The sequence below is a fragment of the Patella vulgata genome, chromosome 2 (assembly GCF_932274485.2).
Source record: "Patella vulgata chromosome 2, xgPatVulg1.2, whole genome shotgun sequence".
Classification (NCBI taxonomy): Eukaryota; Metazoa; Mollusca; class Gastropoda; family Patellidae; genus Patella; species Patella vulgata.
Window position 1 is genome coordinate 14901824 of NC_065880.2, and position 22769 is coordinate 14924592.

Consider the following 22769-nt stretch of genomic DNA (forward strand, 5'->3'; position numbering starts at 1 on the left):
TAGCGGACCTGGCAAAGCTACCGATTATCTAAATGCCTTAAATGAAAACCCCCACAAAAAACCACAATAGTAAGCTAGCGGACCCGGCAAAGGTACCGATTATCTAAATGCCTTAAATAAAGAAAAACACAATATGAAGCTAACGGACCTGGCAAAGCTACCATTTATCTAAAAAAAAAAAGAAAACTTGTTATAGAGAGAGAGAGAAATGGGGTTTAACGTCCACTCGACACAAACTAGGTCATTTCGGGACTAACATGTGGTTTTAATTTTATTTCAATAATTCGCTTGCAAGAAGGGGTCTTTAGCAGTGGGAGAAAACCGGAGGTCACGGAGAAAACCCACGAGGTTGGACAGAAACTTGTTATAAACATGTTACATCATAGAAGACTTCGTTAAGGTTGTAAGTATAAACGTGTGTGTAAAATCAATCAACATCATCGATCTTTAACCTCACGTGGCGAGACGTGCCATCTTAATTCATAATAAAATATTTTAAACATATGTATCTCAACAAATCAATAAAATAATTAACTACATATCAAAATCTGCTTGAACGATTTGTCAATATTTACCAAGATGACATTTTTTTTAATACATAAAATTGATAATCGATGCAAATAAATAATTATCGATTTTCGTATCTAGCCTGGATCGCTTAAAAACATACACTCCAAAATAATGAATGTTTTGTTTCCATTTCAGAGTTTTGATGGTTGTAGTCACGTGAAGACAATGATACGAAACCGTGGAATCAATAAGGAACGTCCAATCAACTTCCCCATTTTACGTTCTGTCAAAGTTGGTGTTTCCGTCACGTGTCAACGTCTCTCGTCAAAAATAGAGGTTTACGGATAATTAGGTAAGATAAAGAAAGAATTATGCCTGCTTTCTATCGCTAGATGTCTCTGCGTGTCTCCCATCAGACAACACACTGGATGTCAGAGCATGTGAATGAGATTTTGTTCTTCCGAGGCAACGCTACCAGTACTTAATGACTAACATTCAATTGTAATCAAATACAATAGAAAATCGTTTTGCTTTCTCCATGTTTTCTAAACACTAGCCTTTACGTCTCCTTGTCTTTTATCAATATTAACTATTTACAAGTCTAAATGTCTCATCAAATAGAAGAAAAGGGATTTAGACCCGAAAACAAATTGAAATGAAAATTACTTTGAAGCTCTTTCGCTTAAATTTTTATTTATGCTTGCTTAATGTGACTTGACTCATAATAAGAAAATAGTATCATAGTACTGGAATTTCAATAAAGTAATCCGTATAGAGAAGTCACTGTTGTTTAGACTTATATGTGCTTAAAAAGCAGCGATAACAGAGAGGTATTAATTCAGGCCTAGAAAGAGGCCACTTGACACTGAAATTGTTAGGCACAAATTCAGACTTTACCAGGAACAACTCCTATGGTCATTTTAAGAATGACAGGCACTGATTGTCTTCTTTTCCCTTTTCACAGATATTTCGTGGAACAGGGACTGGTGTCCGAGCGTTTTTCGAAAAAAAAAAAGCCTCAGTCTCCGCCAATTAGATAGGATACTTGGCATGCTTGTTCCTTTGACAATTTTGAATTGATGGACGGAATGCGATTTTGATTTAACATCACAATTCCAAAACTGGTGCGATGTCGTCATGCTCGGTAGTACGCTACTGTTTTATAGATATTCTTATTGTCTTCTATAGAAACATACATTTAATTTTTTTTTAAAAACATGTTTAATGCATATGACACAAAGTTAAAATGTCAGGGACAATTTTTAACTGACTCAGATATTTGTTTATTCGGGTACAACTAAAATGTTTAATCTAGGTCTGCTAATGGCAACGAACCCAAGTACATATGAAAGGATAATAATGCTATTTTCAATTATTTACACTCTTCAATTTACACTGTTTAACAACTTTTCACATTTCATCCAATTACTCTTGAAGATATACCTGTTTATGAACGTTCTTTATTGATTGATAAGGCATTGTTCTAAACATATTGGTTATTTAATATTAATAGGTCTTTCGGTCTGATACCGAATTATAACCAGTCATTATTTCTCCCAAGATACGAAATAAAGACAAAAGGGTTCTGATGTCTCCCAGGAACTAACCAAGTTATTAGCTTCTTCAATAATCGATGTCATCAATGCAAAAGAATGTTAAGACAATTTTGTGAAAATGCCCGGGTAATTAAATTGAACTTCTTACTTTTCTTCACCAACTGGGCTAATAAAGACGGGCATGGGGGAAATTGTGCCAGACTCTTATTTCGATTTCCACGTATCAGGGGGTCTTTAACGTACTGTTTTTCGTACGTGAATATTTAATTAGCCCATACAGATCTAGAACCACCACCTAGTCGAGAACCCAGGAACATCAGATGAACGAAGATCTAGAAGCACTTCATCGCCTCTACAGAGACCTAGAACCTTACCTATTACAACATTTATATAAAACTAGACCCATGAGATATACGATATACACTAACCATCAGCATTTACTCAACTATACAAAAATCTAGAACGATAAGATATACACAAAGCTTCAACATCACTCAACTATACAATAATCTAGAACCATCAGATATACACCAACCTTCAACATCACTCAACTATACAAAAATATAGAACGATAAGATATACACAAAGCTTCAACATCACTCAACTATACAATAATCTAGAACCATCAGATATACACCAACCTTCAACATCACTCAACTATACAATAATCTAGAACCAGATATACACCAACCTTCAACCTCACTCAATTATACAATAATCTAGAACCATCAGATATACACAAACATCCCTGTCCGGGCAAAATTTCCCTCATAGCACACTGTATGGCGTATGCCCGTCTTCATTAGCCCAGGTTAGGAGCAGAACAGTAGGACGGTAAACATCATTTCATTTCATTTCATTTACACAAACATCCCTAAACTATACAATAATCTACAACCATTACATAAATGTACACATATCTAGAGCCACCACACGTGTTAAATACGATCAGGTGTATATATTTAAAGGGTTCATCTTCATTACAAGTCGAAATGTACCAGTTAAATTTTTAAAAAAACATCGTTAATACCCTAGCTTGTAGAAAGATTACAGGGTTTCGTTGACAAGGGAAATAACTATTTGCGCTGGTAAAAGACACTAGACAAAATGACTCTAAAGACATTATACTATTTCGGTGCCAGCCGCAATAGCCCCGCGAATAATAGGTTGTTTTAAATCGCTAAAAAAAACCAGTGAAATATCTAATGACTACAAGAACTGGACATGTTGATGAAAATATTAATTGTATTTAACTGAGCAGGAAATAAGTAACATTTTTAATTTTCGGAAAAGATACAAAGTTGGTTACTAGGGTAACCAGATTAACATATTTTCGGCTAATAAGGTGAACAATAGTCTAAAGACGACTAACTGTATTTACACCTTTCATTGACCATCTCAACAAAACCCATTTATCCCCCTTCATATTGATACAATAGATTCTCTTCCATTATTATAAATAGAACACAATTTATACATGTATTAATTATATCCAATTCTTTCCTCGGCTCAAGTACTTGTCAATATACGCCTAAGTTTAATCCTCTACGAGCCCCCCAAAAGGGGGTTAAACCGTTGTTTCGTAAAAACTTAATTCTATAATGACAATGGTCAATGACTGTGTACTATTGGGTATAATCAGACAAGTAAATATGTGTACTGTTCAAGGCATATCAAAGTCATATATCAATATTATTTTATTCTATTTTCTTGGATTGTTTATTTCTCACAGTCTTTTTATTTATATAATGAAAATATCAACCCATTAAGATGGCTGACTTCTTTAATCAACTTTTTAAGCTCTTATCAAGTGCATTTTATGAAATAAATGATATTAGACCAATAGTTCACAGGGTACTTTGGGTTTATAAAATTGATTGGTATGTTTTTAATCGGGTAAGGTAATGCACACCTAAACGGGCATAATATACATGGTATGCATAATATACATAATTTTTGTTTCAAAGAGATAATATCTAACCATGTCGTAATTGTGTATGTATCAGACAAAAATTCATCTGATTGCTTAGAGGTTATTCAATCTTTTATATCTCAATATGACTAATATAGGAAAAAAACATCTTGAACATATCATTTCTTCATTTTTCATAATTATAGAAGCATTTAACTTGGTATTATAAACCTTTTTTTTGTGACAACTGTGCTATCTACTGTTGAACTAGATGGATGTGTATTTAGAATGGAAATCTTCTGATCTGATAAAACTTGCGTGGGACAAATATTTTAAATAGTGGATAAACACAAATAACGCGGGCGCCTTCTTAACCTCGTGGGTTTACTCCTGGTACTCGTGGTTTCCTCCCAAAGGAAAGACTCCTGCGCGTGCTCTAAGATAATAAAAATGAAAAATAAGACTTGTCAGCGATATCACCTTTAGTGGAAGCGGACGTTAAACACTAAGAACAACAAATACCGCAAACGACAAGTTTACAGAATCTTATGAACAATTCGAGCCAAAATTGAGCAAAAATAAGTGGACTTTCCAAATGGGGAAAACAAAGTTAAATTGAAAATTGGTACGAGGGTAACCCGTTTGTGTCTCGTACGCGAAATCATTTCTGGATATTTAGGAATTGGGTCTATATTGTGATAGTTTTACTAACATTCTAATTGTCTAACTGGGGGTGGGGGGATGGAATGAGGGTTAAAATCTTGTCAACACACTATTTTGGTAATTTTCAGGTTAACATATGGTAATTTTTATTTCTATGGTTACCTGTGCAATGCTAAGAGGACAGTGGTGTTTCCACCTTCTTTTCCTCATAATTCTAAAGGCCCAGGCCACGGTTTCACAAAACATTCTTAGACTTAAGTTAGGACTTTACTCGAACTTGTTCGTCTTATTTTAACTAAAACGTAACTCATTATAAAACTTTTGTTGTTTTAATGTATCAAATACATCAATAAGAAACCAACTGCAATTTTTTGTGTTTCTGGATCAAAGGTATTTCTCATAAAAGTGATTGAAAGTTGAGTAAATCCTTAAGTCTGAGAATGCTTTGTGAAACCGGGGTCAGGGTCCATTAACGTGTACAAGGCTGAACCTCCCATCCGAACGTGTAGGCACAATTTTCATTATTAATCCTCACAGACTCTTCTTGCCCCATGTCGGGCTTACAACTCTAGCGGGTAGGCTAGTTCCCTACGGCTTGACTATACCACGGTGCGAAATTTGACTCCAGTCAACGCTAATTGGTAAAAGGTAACCTACACCGATGTCCAATACGAAAGCACGGGGTAACCATAAGCCATTCGCTATGTGGATTGGTGTGTGGCTTTCCGGAAAGTGAACACGTTCATAAAGTGACTTAAGTAGACGAGGTTTTACGACAGAAGATATAACCTGTACGGCAATGCCAAAGTGAAGATATCTCGGGTGCTCTAGAAATAGAAATACCTTATCTGTTACACCACAGCCATCATCGCATATATCTAATTGATTTGAATTTTTAACAGTGGAAACTTTGTTTTTTGTAATGGGTAACAGCAGAGCTACAGACCAAATATTTTAAATGCAAAAAAAATCATTAAAAAAAGAGAAATTGCATGTATGCAGTTAAAACGCCCACAAATGAACGCTGTCTGTCCAATTAATCTTGATGAACTGTTCAGATGATGACGTTGTAGTTGTTGATATGTTTTGTCGCCAGAGAATAACACGTTTATTTATCCTAAGGGGATCAAAGCGCGACACGTTTCAAATGCATAAATATGTTATTCTTTTGTTTTTATGGGAGCCATCGTGGCGATGCCGGGTTCGGTACCAGTGTTGGCTGAGAAAGTTCTTCGGGTTTTCCGGCATGATTTCCCCTTGTGAATGGTGCAGGACAGAAGGCTTCGCAAGTAGCCGTGTCTAGTCGTTCGGATGGTACACAAAAAAATCAGATCCTATGTACACGTTGCCGTGCACGTAAAAAAGAACACTTGACAGTTGCAAATCGAAATAAGATTAGGCCGTGGCGTCATTATCCGGACAAAATTTCCCGTATGACGTTAAACCCCATTTCATTTTCTCTTTTTGGTCTGAAAATAATCGCAACTGCTCGTGTGGTAAAACTGTTGTATTAAAATAGTGTCAAATCATGAATATTCCTAGCCATAGTTTTAATAGTTACACTAAGCATGTTGCTTTCTATTTATAAACATCTTTTGTTATGAGCGACATATAACGAAGAATTTGTTTTTATTGCCTTTGTTCCTCAGTGTATAGGTATGCTGAGTAGAAGAGCCGTCAAGTGAACGGGACAAGAATTCTACTATTGTATTCGTTTAAGTTGACCGGTACAATACAACAAAAACAACCCACAATAGGCTTATACGATCGGCTCAATATTTCTTTCTCATTTCTACCAATTGCGAATAAGGGTAGCGACTTATGAATAAATTCAAAACATTCTTATGTATCCGAATCCCATCAAATACGGGGTTAAAACATGGCGGATAGGTTCAAGATTTCTTGAAAACATTTATTGGCGTCCTCCATTACGACATCAAATTACGTAGAATCAGCAAGATTAATTAATTGGTAAAGGGACAATTGTTAACATTAAAGATTAGCTTGTTGCGTTAATTAGCTGAAACTAATCGCCAAACTTTCCTAATCCAGACGTGAAATTTCTTCACTGAGTAACGTTCAGTCCTGCTTTGATTAAATCTGTGACAAGTTTGTCGTCTCTCGACGTCTGAATTGCTTATCTAAACTAAAGGGACAACTTAAGTTTTTACTGCATTTACAAGAGCCTTTTCACACCGATGTGAAACATAATAAGATTCGTTAGCTTAATCAGCTAAACCCAATTTACAAATCAAGCAGACGATAGGAGACCTGGGAAAAATTGTGAACAGACGTCGTGTTTTAAACTAGATACTGGAAAACAAATCTTGCAGACGACAATATTCCAGGTATAGTGTATATTGAATTATGGTTTCATATCATATCATATTTTCAATGCGCGCACTTCCACGCAAGATGACAAACCACCGCCTGCTGCAAACTCCTGTAAAAGATGAGTGACAAAATGAAACGACAACCATTTTGGTTTATATCTCTCAACACGTCACCATTTTGCCCCAAGCTATATTAGTAAAGAATGTAATGGTGTAGTATCGTCAACATATTTCAACCCGTTACAACTATATATACCAGCTATAGCTTTAATGACGCCATCGCGCAATATAACCTGACCTACATTATTCTCCAGGTAAATCAAATTAGATTGAAAATGGCGAAGCAAATTTTAAAAAGCCCGAATTGTAAAAAATGACGATGGTTGATGAAAATTGTAGTAGTCTGGCCAAGATGGTGAGATTATACACTAAACAGCTATACGTTAACAAACCACTCACCTACCGTTTTAAAAGGCGAAGGTAGAGTCTCCGCAGCGCCGCGTTCCGCTCGACCAATCACGAGACGGAACGGGGTTTAAATATGCATGACATGGAAAAACAAGTAGAAAAGCTTTACAATGGAGAGATAGAATCCTGGTTGGCTATCAGCGCGCTATAACACAACACAACACATATATCAATACTTTTTGTAGGTAACGTGTAAAGTTGGTGAGGATCGGGTTCACTTCCAGCCATTTTGATCTCGTACTTTTCCCTACGGATCAGCCAAGCGTGGCCGAGCTGTTTTCACGGCTGATCGCCCAGGTGAGTTGACAAGAATACAACTTCTCCGTCTCATCTCAACGCCATTCGTTGATATATTTACGGAATATGGATGTCATCACTGAGGCATTTTCTACAACTGTTTAACAATGTAATATTTTAGTTTTTTGGTTATAATACTATATTTTCTTCTGTTTGTTGCCAAGTGGATTTGTCGACCGTGTTTTCATATTAATCTCTGAAGTGATATTATTTCCTTACAGGTGGATAATCTTCTGTACTTCAATGTGAACAGTCTGTAGATGACAAACATAGATCTGTTTATTCTAAAATAATATAAAAACGAAACTAGGATCTTTCGTTCTTGAAGTCTTCGTCATCTGTAACGTCTGGAGACCCATTAAAAGTTTGTGTTATTTTCAAGTAGCGGTGTTCAACAACGATCTATCAATGTTGAGACCCATGGAAAACATGTCGCAGTCCACTAAACAAGGCAAAGGTAAGATCACTTATTTTTAATTTTTAGTTGACAATATTCCGAGTGCGTTTCACGTCCTTTTTTCATTAACCCACCTCAGTGTTTACGCTAGTATGATTGTCACTCAGCCAGCAAATTGTAAACGTTTAAGAGAAATCCAAGGTTAGTTAGCACTGATGTTTATGAGACTAACACTGATGCCTTGAGATTAGTTCGAATTATAATCAGTCAAAAATTATGGTACGATGCTTTAAGAAAACTCTTTAGATTTTATATCCCTCTTCACACAGACTTTATATTCACATAGACTTTATATTCACATATCGTCCTCATCGCATTCTAAACGAAATGTCTTATACTAGCATAAACTACTATAGGTAGAGTATTCAGTTGTGTATTTATTTTCAACGATGTTGCTAAACTCTGCCCCGTATATTAAGTTTAGATAGTTTTTCACCGTGAATTTGAAGAGGCTCATAACGGTTCGTACAAACACAGAAGCGTTTGAGTCGCAGAGAGAGCAAACATTTGACAATATAGCATATTTGTAATGAATCTTTCTCATTTAGGGTCATATTTACATTCCGGCCTTAGATTTTTTTATATTTAATGTATTGTACTTATATTAAGACCTTGTTAGAAGAAAGGGAAATGTATGCTACACATGGTCGCATTTAAACGTACACACAGAGAGAGTAGACCGTCAACCAATCATACAAGTATATGATCATATACATATCATCGCCTTAATACATTTAATGTCATAACATAAATAGTTTATTGATGTGCCTGGTTGTTATATATATATATAAACACACACATGGGTTATATATAAGTAAATATCTATAAAATACACCTTATTACTTATAATTATCTATCTGTGCTATTCATCAAGATACATGACTGTCAACTTTTCTCGTTAAAATTAACACATTTTTTATATTATATTTATATCCTTTGTACTTGGACGTAGATAACATTTATACCACAGGCATGACATAATTTTACTTACATGCCACACCATTGTTACGGCCTTTACTTGTCTTATATAATCAAGTAAATATGGGACTTATGTGTGTTATGTCATAATGAAATATTTTCATATATATGTTCCTTGAATGAATAACCAACCAACAACTATAGTCCAAATCCGTTACAAATGTTTGTAGACACTGCTGTATGGTCAATGACGATATCATACAAACATAAACATTACTTTAATAGATAAAAATAAAATATAAAACAAAATCCTGTATGTTTTATAACGATTATTCATTAAATAACATTATCTATCTCCAAATCTCCGTTGCATGAATCTTACTTCGTCATCGTGTTTTAAATTGTTTTTAAATATTACCTTTGTACTGTCCCCATGTTAAAATTAATGGAGCATTTACTCTTGATTTTTTTGATACATTTCTATCGCTTACTAATAGTAAGTTCCGGACGACCGAACCATACATAATAAGCATAAACCAATAAAGACAAACACCAGAAACCAAAAAGACAAACCCGCGGACAAAGATACACAAAACAGATACTGCAAGCTGTATGCATCAAGTAATTTGTTAAATCTTCATTTAGTAGTTGAAATGATATGAAAGCTAATTCAAGCTACAGTGATTTTTAATAAAAGAGTATATAAAACGCCATCATTAATGAATGTTATTTATACGCAAAATAATCCCATCTGCTACCGATACCAGTATAAAAATATATGTACATCCAGATGTTAAATGTATATTATGTATTTTATTATGTTTCCACTACTTACATACCAGTATAAATTTTGTATTTTCATGACATATATCGTTATATCTATTAATAAACATGTTGTATTGTTCAGTTGGTACCAACATATTCATGTAATTATACAAATATAACATCTCTAAAATTATATTTGTGTCAACCATAACTATATTTTCAAATTTTATTAGGATTTGTAAAAGAAAATTAAAAGAAAAGAGTAAAATATTTTTCATATAGGCCTGTACGTACATTGTGCTAACGTTAGTAAAAGTTTAACATCAATATACATTTAAACATACAGATAAGAAAAACGTGCTGTGTGCTTGAATTAATATTAGTTTTATTGTTTCATATATAAATTTAATATTTATTGATAATAGATTTGCATATATTGTGATATATTATTGATATATATGATGGAATTAAATCGTATAAAGAAATCAAATTATGCCTAAATGCAAATATCAATCATAAATGATCATATTCATATATTCCTGAATTAATTTTATTAATAACATTTACATCATGTATAAATGTAGATCTGGGCAGTTAAAACGGAATCGTCATTTATGCCACATTGAAATTGAAAAAAAAAAAGAATTTTAAATAAACTAAATTAAAAATAATTTTAATTAATGAATTTTAATTAATAAATTTTAAAATATAATATACATTGTCAATACGACAAGGTGTTCGAATCTAAAATTTCCACAAATTGCCTAATGCATTGTAGCTTATCAGTTAATTAATAAATTGCTGGTTAAATCTTTGCTGCTAAATATTAGTAAATACCAAAGTTTATTCAACAAAATATTCAATTTTTTCTTGTAAATAATATTAAATGACAGAATATTTTCAAAATTATATTCAAAACAAGATGAAAATGCTCATAATATTTTATGTGATAAACAATAAAATGTTTATGGTCGATTTGTTTAAACATAGTATAAATACAGTGTGGGTATTGAACTAAATATAATTTATATAATAACTAATATTATAAGTCCTAATAATTTACTTATAGTCCATAAAGTAATATTACGTTATATTGTCGATAATTTGATATAAGACTTGTCATTAAAGCCTTGGTTTCACTTGACTAGTTGACCGTTACTGTGGTCAGTGAGCGTGATCACATTAAATTACTATAAAGCTTCTCTTATACAGATAATTGTCATACACCCACAGTTCAAGCTGGTTTGTGAAACATATACTCCAATAAAATTAAATTCCCATCAATAAAACTACTAAACTTTAAAAAATTAGCTGATGATTGTCGAAGTTAGTTCTTATACAACAAAACCTAAAAATAACACAATATATATTTACAATACAGGTAATTACATGCATATTATATTGACAATATATTCAATTAAGGACTAAATTATATTTATTTTTGCAAACATCACAATTGATATTTTGCTATGGAATTTTTTTTTTAGTTTTTTTTTAGTTGGAATTTATTACATATTTAAAGGGGTATTAAATAAGATTTAGATACTGAGTTAGCAGTTCTCGCTATAATAGTTCAAAAATAGTTAAAGATACATTATGGGAGATAAGATAAAGAGATGGCAGTTCTCGCTATAATAGTTAAAAACTAGATAGTGTAACGGTAATTTGCTGTAAATTTCAGTCAAATTGATCCACTATGAGCCGAGAAAGAAGCAGGTGAAATTTTTGCATAGTCTCGGTCATCATTACTAAAATCATTTTATAAACAGCATAGTCTCGATTATCCACTTTTTTCTGTTTTACTTATCAACGGCCGTTAGCGGCATATAGGAATCTAATCCAGCCAACATCGAAGGCTAGCCTTGACATCGAGAGTTTATTATGGTCTGGATAAGTTAATTAATGTCTAATTGATAATTTAGATAACATGTCAGGCCTAAAGAAACACTTGTAATAAGCAGATTTTGCTCTTGCATAATGCATGTTTAAGGCAAAATGAATATATTGAAAGTTTTATTCAAATTACTTTATTTTGAGCGAAGTTATCAATTGATGTGTGCATTGATCGTAACCACCGTACTGGTAATTCGAGTCTTAACCTAGCTCTTCCTCTCCATTTTAAAATTAAATCATTAAATGGCAGAATTGTCCTAATGTACTTAAAATCGGGGTCATCCGATGACTTCGAGAGCTGATAATGGTCTTGTCATATATATAATGTATGATTAATCATTTATATAACATTTAAGGCCCAAAGAAAGACATACAATAGGCAGCTTTAGCTCGTACATAATGCCTGTTTAAGTGTGAAATATTGTGACTTTTCAAATATTTTATCTTTCAAGTATTATTACAATCAATCTTTATATAATTCTTAATATGTGTTTAAATCATGTATAAAACTCTATCTTATAATGAAATATAAGACCTCAATAATTGTCTTAAAGGCTCAATACCACTCTTGTAGTAACTGAATAATATGTCCCAATCTTTATTCTGGCCAACAAATTGTACTATTTTACAATATTCCAATTAATTGATGATACAAATTTCATCTTAACACATCTAATTTAAAAAAAATGGAAAAATTTAACTAAATGATTTGAAAAGCCTAACGCAAACCTTTTCAAATGTGACTTGGATTTTAAAATATTTTCGAACCCTCTGGACAAGTATAATAGAATTTAATGGATAATTTACACAACAGGTAGGACACTAACACATCCAGTACTTAGAATAAGGCTATTTTTTATTTTCTGGAGCTGTCAAGCCAGCAAGAGTGTTATTGTCCCTTTAATATAAAATGTATTTAGCCTGGTACAAAACCCCTAAAAAATATTCAAAATTAACTGATAGAATAGAATTGCGTTTTATAAACAAAGTGTGCATTTTATTTTAGTATTAGCATAAATAGACATCTTTATTCATATTCATTTTTGATTACTGGACTGAACTGGGTTAACTTTTTAATTAAGGTCTATCAAATTTGAATCAATATACCCATAAGCAATTCAAAAGACCGACCCGAAAAAAACACGCTAGACAATCTTCAAATTCTTTTGATGTTGAATTTAAAATTCTGATATGTTAATAGGGAGGTGATAAAGTTAAACTCTGATTTAATATAAGCCAAAACACAGCTCCTTTAAAAGCCATTAATAATACTCCACAGTGGGGGACATATTTATTCAAATTTCGGTCCGGATTTTATACAAGCACGATTTTTGTTTTGATATAAGAAATCTGTAGGGTTTTGTTCAGTTTATCATTTTACCTACATTTAGGACAAACATCACCTTTAATTCCCTTTTCAAAGCATCTCGGTGTTTTTTTATGGAAAGATTTAAATTTGATAACATGCTGACGGGTCTTCTATAGGTTTCTTTCAAATTTCTAAACAAAATTTACTAGGCATGGCTGAAAGGGGAACTTTAAATAACAAAGTTTTAAGATGGGGATGATAATCATCTTTTAAACATCTACATATTTTTAAACACAAATTCTCTAAATGCGTTGTATTAAATCATAATTTTTTTTGTAGGCGAGCTTGATAAAGACTATAGCATTTAAAAACTTCAAGACCTTGATTTGACATTATAAAGTAAAGTACATGTAACTATATAACTTCATTCTAACCGTATTGAAGTCCCCTCTATTGTTAGTAATATAAAACCTAGGTCTATACTACTGATGGTATAGAATTAGTTCCCCTCGGATTTTTTGGCATGGCTCGTTTTACTGTTTTGTGAGCCTTGGGCGACGCTGAGATAGTCTTAACGTTCACCTTAAAAAAGGTGTATTTAATACCTTCACCCATAGGTAGTTATAACCTACCAAAAGGATTCCTCTAGTTTTCTATTGTTAAAAAACAAACCTTAGGTCAAATTTAGGCTCAGATTCAAGTAATTTTAGTTTAAGGGGAAAGAAATGTCCCAATAGAGAAATTTGAGTAGAAAATGACTAAATGAAGTTTTTAATGACCCACAAGTAAGCATTCATGGAATTACGCAAAGGTGTCTGATATAACAATGACAGTATTTTATATGTTTTATTTTTTTTCTTAAAGATTTGGTTAAAGGATCTTATAGAAACAAATTCTAACCATTTCATTGTTGACAATCTAGTTAAAACACACATCCTATTTCGTTTCGTTTTTATAGTTCAAAATTTCGTTTTACTTGTCTTTTGTAGGCCATCGAAAGTATAAAAAAAACGAAACGAAATATAGATCTGTACTTTAATCAGATTGCATTGTTGATGAACTTTTGAGATTCAATTTTGGTTGAGGGTTAATAACAGATACTATATTTGGTAGTGTCTTGTTCATTATTAAGGCCCTAACAAGATCCAGGCTTTCTGAAGGATTACAGGTATCTAATTATATATATAGGTGAATACCGTTTCCAGGTCATAGCTATATTAAGATACAGGATTTCTGATATCTGATCACAGATATCTAACCCAAAATCGTATACAGTTTTGATGGTACAAAGAGGGAATTGGAATTTTGTGATGGATCACGTGATATCCCCTCCCTCTTAATGTCAGATGAACAAACACCTTTATTTAATATTTCTTTAAATCTTGCTAAGTAAATATAAGATAATTAGTCCCTTTCTTCCATACCATAAATACGATAACTAGACACATCGATCATCTGACAGTGTCATTATCCATGTTCATACTTATTTCATAAATATATAATACCTATATTGTTAGAAACAATACACACTTCAAGACAGTAGAGTGTAATATTTTTTATCCTTGTAATTAATTCATGAATTATAAATCTATTTGATGGAAGGGAACGGTATGCTTTGAATATTCTGCTGTCGCCATTTGATATTGTGTGGCAGCACTCGAGTTGGCCCGTTCATTGTTACTCTAGCCAACAACTAATTTATACTCCAACTATTCTGTCGTGCCCTCCATTATCAGCTATAACCAACACATTGAAAAGCCCAGCAGGGAACTTGCATTAATAGCTTGGAAGTATCGGCGCTCACCTCAATTGTACAATTTCTACACAATTGCCGCCATATAAAACGTTCAGGTAAACTTGGCTAGTCAATGTACAAGAACACTGGTCTCTCCTCACCTACATACGCCTATATCTGGAAGAATATGGCGGTCATTACTTGACGAATAATGGAAACACGCCCTCTATTCACTAAACTTGACTGAAATGGTTTAGTTCTAAAACTGGTTCACGCCGATTGCATGCAAACTGCTATTACGTCCAAACTCACAAACTTTCAGATGAACATCTACAAGAGACTATAGAGGAGTTCCTAATTGACGCTTGCCATATGACATAACATCTCCAGTTGGCGTGTAATTTTATCATCTTTCAGTCAAATTTCTAAATGATCAATCGCCCATAAAATACCTGCTGTCTATGTATACACGAGCATCCACGTGACTCGCCTAAACCGTCTGCATATTTTGTAAGATGGTTCCATTTCCACCATTTAATTTGGTATTGCAGTAAGTTTATCAGAACACAACAGACGTCACCCGTATGGAAACCAGGTTCGCCTGTCTTCTTAATAAACGTTTTACATTATCAAATATGACTGTCATCCAAAGCTTGAACTATCCATATTTTATTTTTTAAAAAAAGAGGCGTTTTGTATATGAAACCGATAATAAATATTTTGATAAGTAGATCTGATCAAGTAGTTGTTTAAATAAAGCTGGAAGAGTCAATGGGGTGGTGAATGTTTTGTATGTTTTTGTTGTGTATTGAAGCTTAATAGACCCCTACACCAAGTTGATAAACGCTGAATGATATAGAAACATTCTATAATAGGTCGTTTTAAATCTTTGAAGCATGACCTGGACAACTTGTTAAGAATTGTTGAGCCAACTTGACTTGGAATAGTAAAAATTTGTGTTTAAACGACTCTCTCTTATTGACAATCATCGGAGTATGACGCCATTTTACCTAAAATCTAAACACGGAAATGGCTGAACACATGTTCAAACAAACCACAAGCCAGAGACCATTATAAATATACTGTTTGACTATAGATCATATTGAAACCTATATTATATCGAACATATTGTATCAAAACAATTATATTCATCATTACCGCAAGTAGAGGTTAAAATACGTCGTGCATGAGGAAGCTCATCTCATAATATTTGCTTTGCTCTTATCTTTTGACGACGGAAGGCAATAAACTTTAATACATTTAAGGTGCATATTCAGATTAAAGACCACTTTTACTGGATGATTGTGACTATCCTTATTTATAGTTAATAAAAGTATTCTGTAGATAGTAAAGTTTTTCTAGACGATTAAAACAACAAAACAGGGGCCTTGGTGTTCGTAGAGTTGCCTGATAAACGAGTACAAGACGTTAAAAATGGCAGTGGGGTGTCATGCAGAAAGTAATATGAACTTCTTTTATTAAACAAGCATCATGCAAGAGCTAAATCGGCCCATTGCATGTCTTTCTTTAGCGATGAAATGTTATCTAAATTATTAATTAGACATTAACCTATCCAGACCATAATCAACTCTTGATGCCATCGTTAGCCTTCGTTATTTAGTGGATTTTTTTATACATTTTGTGAAGGATAAGTTATCGTAAAAATGGCTAATGGAGACTTCGTTTATTATCGTACCAACGCTAATATCTCGGTTTATAGTGAATCAGTTTGACTGACATTTTCAGCATATTCTGTTTTCATTATCAATGTTTTAACTATTATAGCGGGAAATGTCAGCTCTTTATCTAATCTTACCTAACGCCCCTTTAACAAACCATAACTTATGGAAATATTGATCTTTAATAATGTTTGTACCAGTATGATTTTTGGTAAGAAATGAAATGAAATGGGGTTTAACGTCCAACTGATTTTGGTAAGACATTTTGAAAAAATATGTATAGTCTGAAAGTCTACATATATTTGCCTTTAATTCTGCAATATTTTGGGAATTAAGTTTCAAGTGAATTAATTAGCAAATTATCAAAAGGTGCGCATACAAAATCTGTATCATGTTATACAAGTTTAAAACATGAATTGAGTTGTATTATATTCCTTTAATACTTTTAGAAACAGTTGAAATAGTTTTAATCTGGGATTAACACCAAGTTCAAATACATAGGATTTCAAACTTTACTCGTGAATAACAAACAGTATCTACCACTAACAATTAAGTTGGGCTTTTTAATTTATGTTAATTCCGCTCTCGAGATCTTAACAAACAACTTATTAATGGTGCCTCTGGGCCCCTGTGGTCATCATATCAAACACACAGTTGAGTACCCATTTTGCCACATCACTAATCCGATTTGCGCAGTCCAAGTTACTGTCTTTGTGTCCACTATTGCCCCCGGTGGAGGTCAAGGCCAATACCAATAGGCTCTTAGTACATAGTGACCATAATTTTCTTTCAAATGTATCATTCCCACGAAAATAACTTGAAAATTCCTATGTCTGGATGTTGTTTATATTAAAGAAGCGTTTGTGTTGGGCGTGTTTCCATAGCTATTATATCTAATTTAATGTAGACTTACTAAGGAAGTACTGAAATAAAATATAAAAATAATCTGTCAAATTTGGGAAACTCCGCACCAGTATCAAAACACTATGGACTACATTTACACACATAAATAACCCGACAGTAACTTCATGCATTTCCATGTACATTGTTATTATTTATGGGACTTTTTTTACATCGAAAGTCAGAGATACATTTTTACGGGGATTAAATATGTGTGTTAAATTCAATAAGTTTGAAATCCTCCTTCTAGGCTGGCTTTGAAATAGGATAAAAAAAAATAGACGATTAATAAAAGAGGAGATAGAATCTGTAGGTTTGCTATTGACAAGTGGAGTCAAGATGGCGGAGTACCTGTAGCTCTCATCTTTAAATTACTATAGACGAATTCTAACTATATATCAAAATAAAAGATCGGTGGCAACGCCTAGCTCTAAAAGATATCCTCAAAAATCAATTTACCTATGTATATGTTTTTCAATTTGAAAGAAAATATCAAACGTATTGTAAATTCCCCATATAAGATGGGTGACTGGTCATAACTGAAGGTTTAATTCTTAAGCTGATACATCTAACAGTATTAAAATGTTGATGGGCTGCATCCTCATCAACACGTCACTTTAGAACATGGTATTACAGGGAAATATTTGTTGAATATTTGAGTCAAGTGCAATTCCCAAAACGCCCCCACAGAGAGAAATATTTTGAAATGTCCCGTCTTTTTGATTGTTAAGGCCACATTTATCAAAAGGTGACGACTTTCTTTACCTTCATTTCTCAATAGATATTATTGCAATGACGGGGACCTCTATTCAGTGTATCTTTTATGTGATCGCCGACTTAACATTGGTAATAAATGACGATGTTATTGAACGAAGAGAGAAAAGCCATTCTTCTGCTATTCTATAGAGGTATTCGACCTTTTGGTGCTGTTTAAGCAACCCATAGGAACATCTTCACAGCTTTTCTTGTGTCAAGCGGTCAAGGACTTTTTCAACCCATGATAATTTTACCCCTGCCATAAATAATGTGTTTTCATGAAAGAAGTTGAGCGACATGGAGTGTTTTATTATAAGAGTTATGGTAATGTTCGAATTAGATATTTTCTACTCTGTCTACACTGTAAACTCTTTTGAATGTGAAGAAAACAAATGCGTACGCACACTGCTCAAGCAGGACAAGTCATGTTATATTGAAAACTGTCTATTGAAGTGGGTTTATAAAGTACATATCGCGTCAATAACAGACTTTAGTATATATATATACTGAATAATAGTAAATAGATATATGCATGCCCTATCTTTTAAAATTCCGCAATTATATTTTGAGGTTTATTTAGTGTATGTCTTTGTGTTTTCGTAAACAAAATATGAAAAGAAATAAATGGGGTTAACGTACTACTATTTTGCACCGACTATAGGCTAATCAATTGTGTCAATGGCATTTAGTAATTGAACTTTTAATATACAGTTGATAATGACTAGAGAAGCCTAGTCGAAACGTCGCTCAGTAATAAGCAGTAATTATATTTCATAGAATTGTGACCTGTATATAGGCTAATCAAGACGGACATATGCCATGCAGTATGAGGGAAATTTTGCCCGGACAAGGGCACCACTCCTGCACATTTGCAGGGGAAAACCCGGGGAACTTTCTCTTTCAACACCGGGATCGAACCCCGACCTCTTGTTAGTAAGCCAGCGCATCACATTTTCCTAGTAATAATTTTAATTACTTTAAATAGATATTTATATAATTTATTTTTCAAATAGATATTTATAAAATCGATATTTATAAAATAGATATTTATTTATAATTCTTTAAGTTGACATTATTTTACGATTTTCAAGAGTTTTCAGTTCAAGTTAATAAAATATGCATTGAAATGGAATGTCTTTAATTTTATCAAAATATATAATGTAATTTACATGTTAATATTCACTTATTTTGTTTTGTCCTTTCTTCAGGCCATTCATTTTATTTCATTCGTCCTTCTTTACTTCATTTATTCATCCATCCATCCAATAATAATGGTAATGATATGTTACGTTTGACTGCCCAACTAACTGATGCATTACCACCATAAAACTTTCTATTTCAAACACTTGAATCTGGGTTGTTTTTATTTTGAATTGTGACCATTCTAGCATATCTACTACCACATTTCATCACGTGAACTTTATCATGTGGAACGCTGTTTACAATTCTTATTCGATTAAATCAGTATGAACAATTTATTGGAAAAAATTAGTAGACCAATATTTTAACGTCGTATTTTTCATCTGTTTATATTATTAATGTATAGAAATGATATTAATTTTTGGTTCATCATTTGTACAGGATTTCCAGGTTTTGATGAAATTTGGTGATAAGTTATTAAATTCATTTTCTTTATTCAATAGGGGGTTTGGATGGCCGAATGGTTAGCACATGCGCGCTGTATCATAAGGTCTGTCATTGAGTTAACTGGCGTGGTTTAATGTACAGAAATGATATTCATTTTTGGTCCATAATTTGTACAGGATTTCCAGTTTTTGATGAAATTTGGTGATAAGTTATTAAATTCATTTTCTTTATTCGATAAGGGGGGTTGGATGACCAAATGGTTAGCAAGTGCGCGCTGTATCATAAGGTCTGTCATAGAGTCAGCTGGTTGTACGTGACAAGGAGTAGGGTCATCTGTCCAACCTCGTGGGTTTTCTCCGGGTCTTCCCATTGCTAAAGACCCCTACGCGCATGCGAATTAATAAAATTAAACCATATGTTAGTCCCGAAATTGCCTAGTTTATGTCGAGTGGACGTTAAACTCTCTCTCTCTCTCTCTCTCTCTCTCTCTCTCTCTCTTTATTCGTCAATATATCCATCTGTTTGAACTATGGCGTTTATTGTATATATTATAAATATTATTGCAAAAGTTTATTTCCGATTTTAATATATTAAACACTACATTTTTTGTATTTTGTAGCTGTCGGTGTTATTCGACGGTAGGCTATTATTGTTAGGTAGATGCCAAGACTAGGCTATTATTTCACAGTTTTATAGTGGCTGCCGGCGGCCAAACTATGGCAGATATAAAAGATAGCGGGAACGATAAATCATCTAGTCCATTCTGTCGTATCTTGCCGCTAAATCTTCACTGCTGTTTCTTAACATAGGCTATACCTGATATTTATTTGACACCTGAGGTGAGTCAAGGCCAACCCAAATGACAATGCGACACAATAATATACGCAGACATCTAATTTGATGATGTCATAATTTGATGTTCATGTGTAAATAAGGAGCGGAGGGTGTGTATGATTTAAGGATATTAATATCAATATCCTGTTATTATTTTGTTGCCCACGACAACGGATTTAGATATTAAATTTCAAATTCCCCAAAATAATCTCATTGTTATTTTTGTTCATCAGTTGAAATTACTAGGCCTATCAAAAAATGTGATAATGGATTTCTGTGTGCATAATTTATCTATACCAATGTATTTGCCCAACTGTTTCAAAACCTAAAATAACTACCGGACTAATATCTATATAAGGGTCTATCTGAATTGTCGGGCCTATTAGGACATCCCCGAATCACGTGACAAACAGATTTCATAAATAAATCAGCCAACGTAGAAAGGATCTCTAAAAAATTCAATTTTTTTGTGGAGTACTTCCAACCTTGATACAAGAGATAAATCTGCCTATTACAGGTCTTTCTTCAGGCTTTATATGTTATATAAATTATTAAGTAGACATTTATTAACATAATCAACTCCCGATGCCATCGGATGGCTCCGATTTTTTGTAGATTGTAACGGTTCGGGCATTTAATAATCTAATTTAAAAATGGAGAAGCGAGGCTAAGACTCGAATAACCAGCACTGTCGTTACAATAATAAACAGTAAATCCACATATCTTGTCAAAAGTAAAAATAGTGATTACTTCGATCAGAATAAAGTAATTTGAATGAAATTTTCAATATTTCAATATTCATTTTAGTTATCTATTTTTAGACTTTCAGTTCTTTGTCTTAATCTTACATAATATATCTTTAAATGTTAGCCCCATATGTCCCGGGGGAAGAAGTGACGCCATTTATTGTTTATTAATATGCACAATTCAGGATTTACACAGAAACCAGATACTACACATGGTCTCCATGCGATATATATACACTTTACTCGGTATAGTTTTAATTCCGTGGTCGGTAACCATGGTATTGATTTATGATAACAAACAATCGATACACGTTTTTATCAATGAAAACTATCTTTTGTTATTAAAATGTGTCAATTAGATAACAATCTAAACTATCGTGTATCCATTGATGTACAAAAAAGAGGTTAGACTGACCAATAGCATTGTTTAGTCAACGGCGTTGTTGTGTCTAAATCTGTGGACATCCCCAAACAAAAACTCATTTATTAGCATTAAGGTAGCACATAAGTGCCATTGTATTGTGTTAATTCAAAATATAGATTAGCGATTGTGCAGATGACTATGTTAAAACACACTGAAATCTACAATCTGTATAGGCGTCATTCAATGTCCATTAAACACTCTTAAAGGTCATTTCATTTGTATAACTGTAAATTGCCGGAGATCGGGCGAGGAAATTGGACAGGAATCCCGTTACGTAAGGATAATTTTTACAACCTAAGCTCTAGATCTACAGGTTTATTCTCACGGACTATAGATAAGAACAATAGGATAGAATTTGTGTATGGACCTGCAGGTATTAAGATTACAATGACACTAAATTCCCCTTCTTCAAGTATGTATTATAACTATATATTTTAACAACTCATTGGCCCCTAATTACAGAATTATCAATTTATCCCCCGTTCTCGTTAGTTATCCGGACCATTGTAAAGGGTCGATAATGACCCCCTGTAAAGAGGATATGGCAACTACTTTTCATCGCCAACGTGTTTGAACACGAGGTATAATGTTCTGGGATACTTAATACATCAAAATGGAGGCAATTATTAAAGAATGTGGTATCATATATTCTACTATAAAAAGATGATGTGTAATAAACTGTCATGGACGTGGGAACATTTTCGGATGCCGTATTCCCTAAAGCTGGGCAATAAATGTTTATCGTTTTTTCTTTTATTTTTTAAAAAAAACATCAGTTGAATTTGTTAAGAATAACGATCATGGTTTTCTATTTTATTTTGTTTACAAAAATCTTTAGAAAAAAAATACTTGACGATGACTAACACCTATTGATGAATTGAAATCAGGCAAAGTTTGTTTTTAATGCTGTGTAAATCAAAGTGTTACAAATAAGACAGCCGCCGACTAGATCCCTTTACGAATCATAATGTAATATTTTAGAAGTGGTGGGTGAAAAACACGAGGCAGAGTATGCTTACCTTCAATG

General features: G+C 33.1%; 1 protein-coding gene across 2 annotated transcripts in view; it reads left to right on the top strand.

The window, feature by feature from the left end:
• The first annotated feature begins 8062 nt into the window (after positions 1-8062).
• The window catches only part of LOC126811343 (paired box protein Pax-5), an 81070-nt gene continuing 66363 nt past the window's right edge, over positions 8063-22769 (top strand). For both annotated transcript variants that reach the window (XM_050536862.2, XM_050536865.2), the window contains exon 1: positions 8063-8196. In XM_050536862.2, coding sequence (XP_050392819.1) covers positions 8148-8196 — 49 coding nt within the window. In that variant the 5' untranslated portion in view covers positions 8063-8147. The remainder of the gene's footprint in view (positions 8197-22769) is intronic.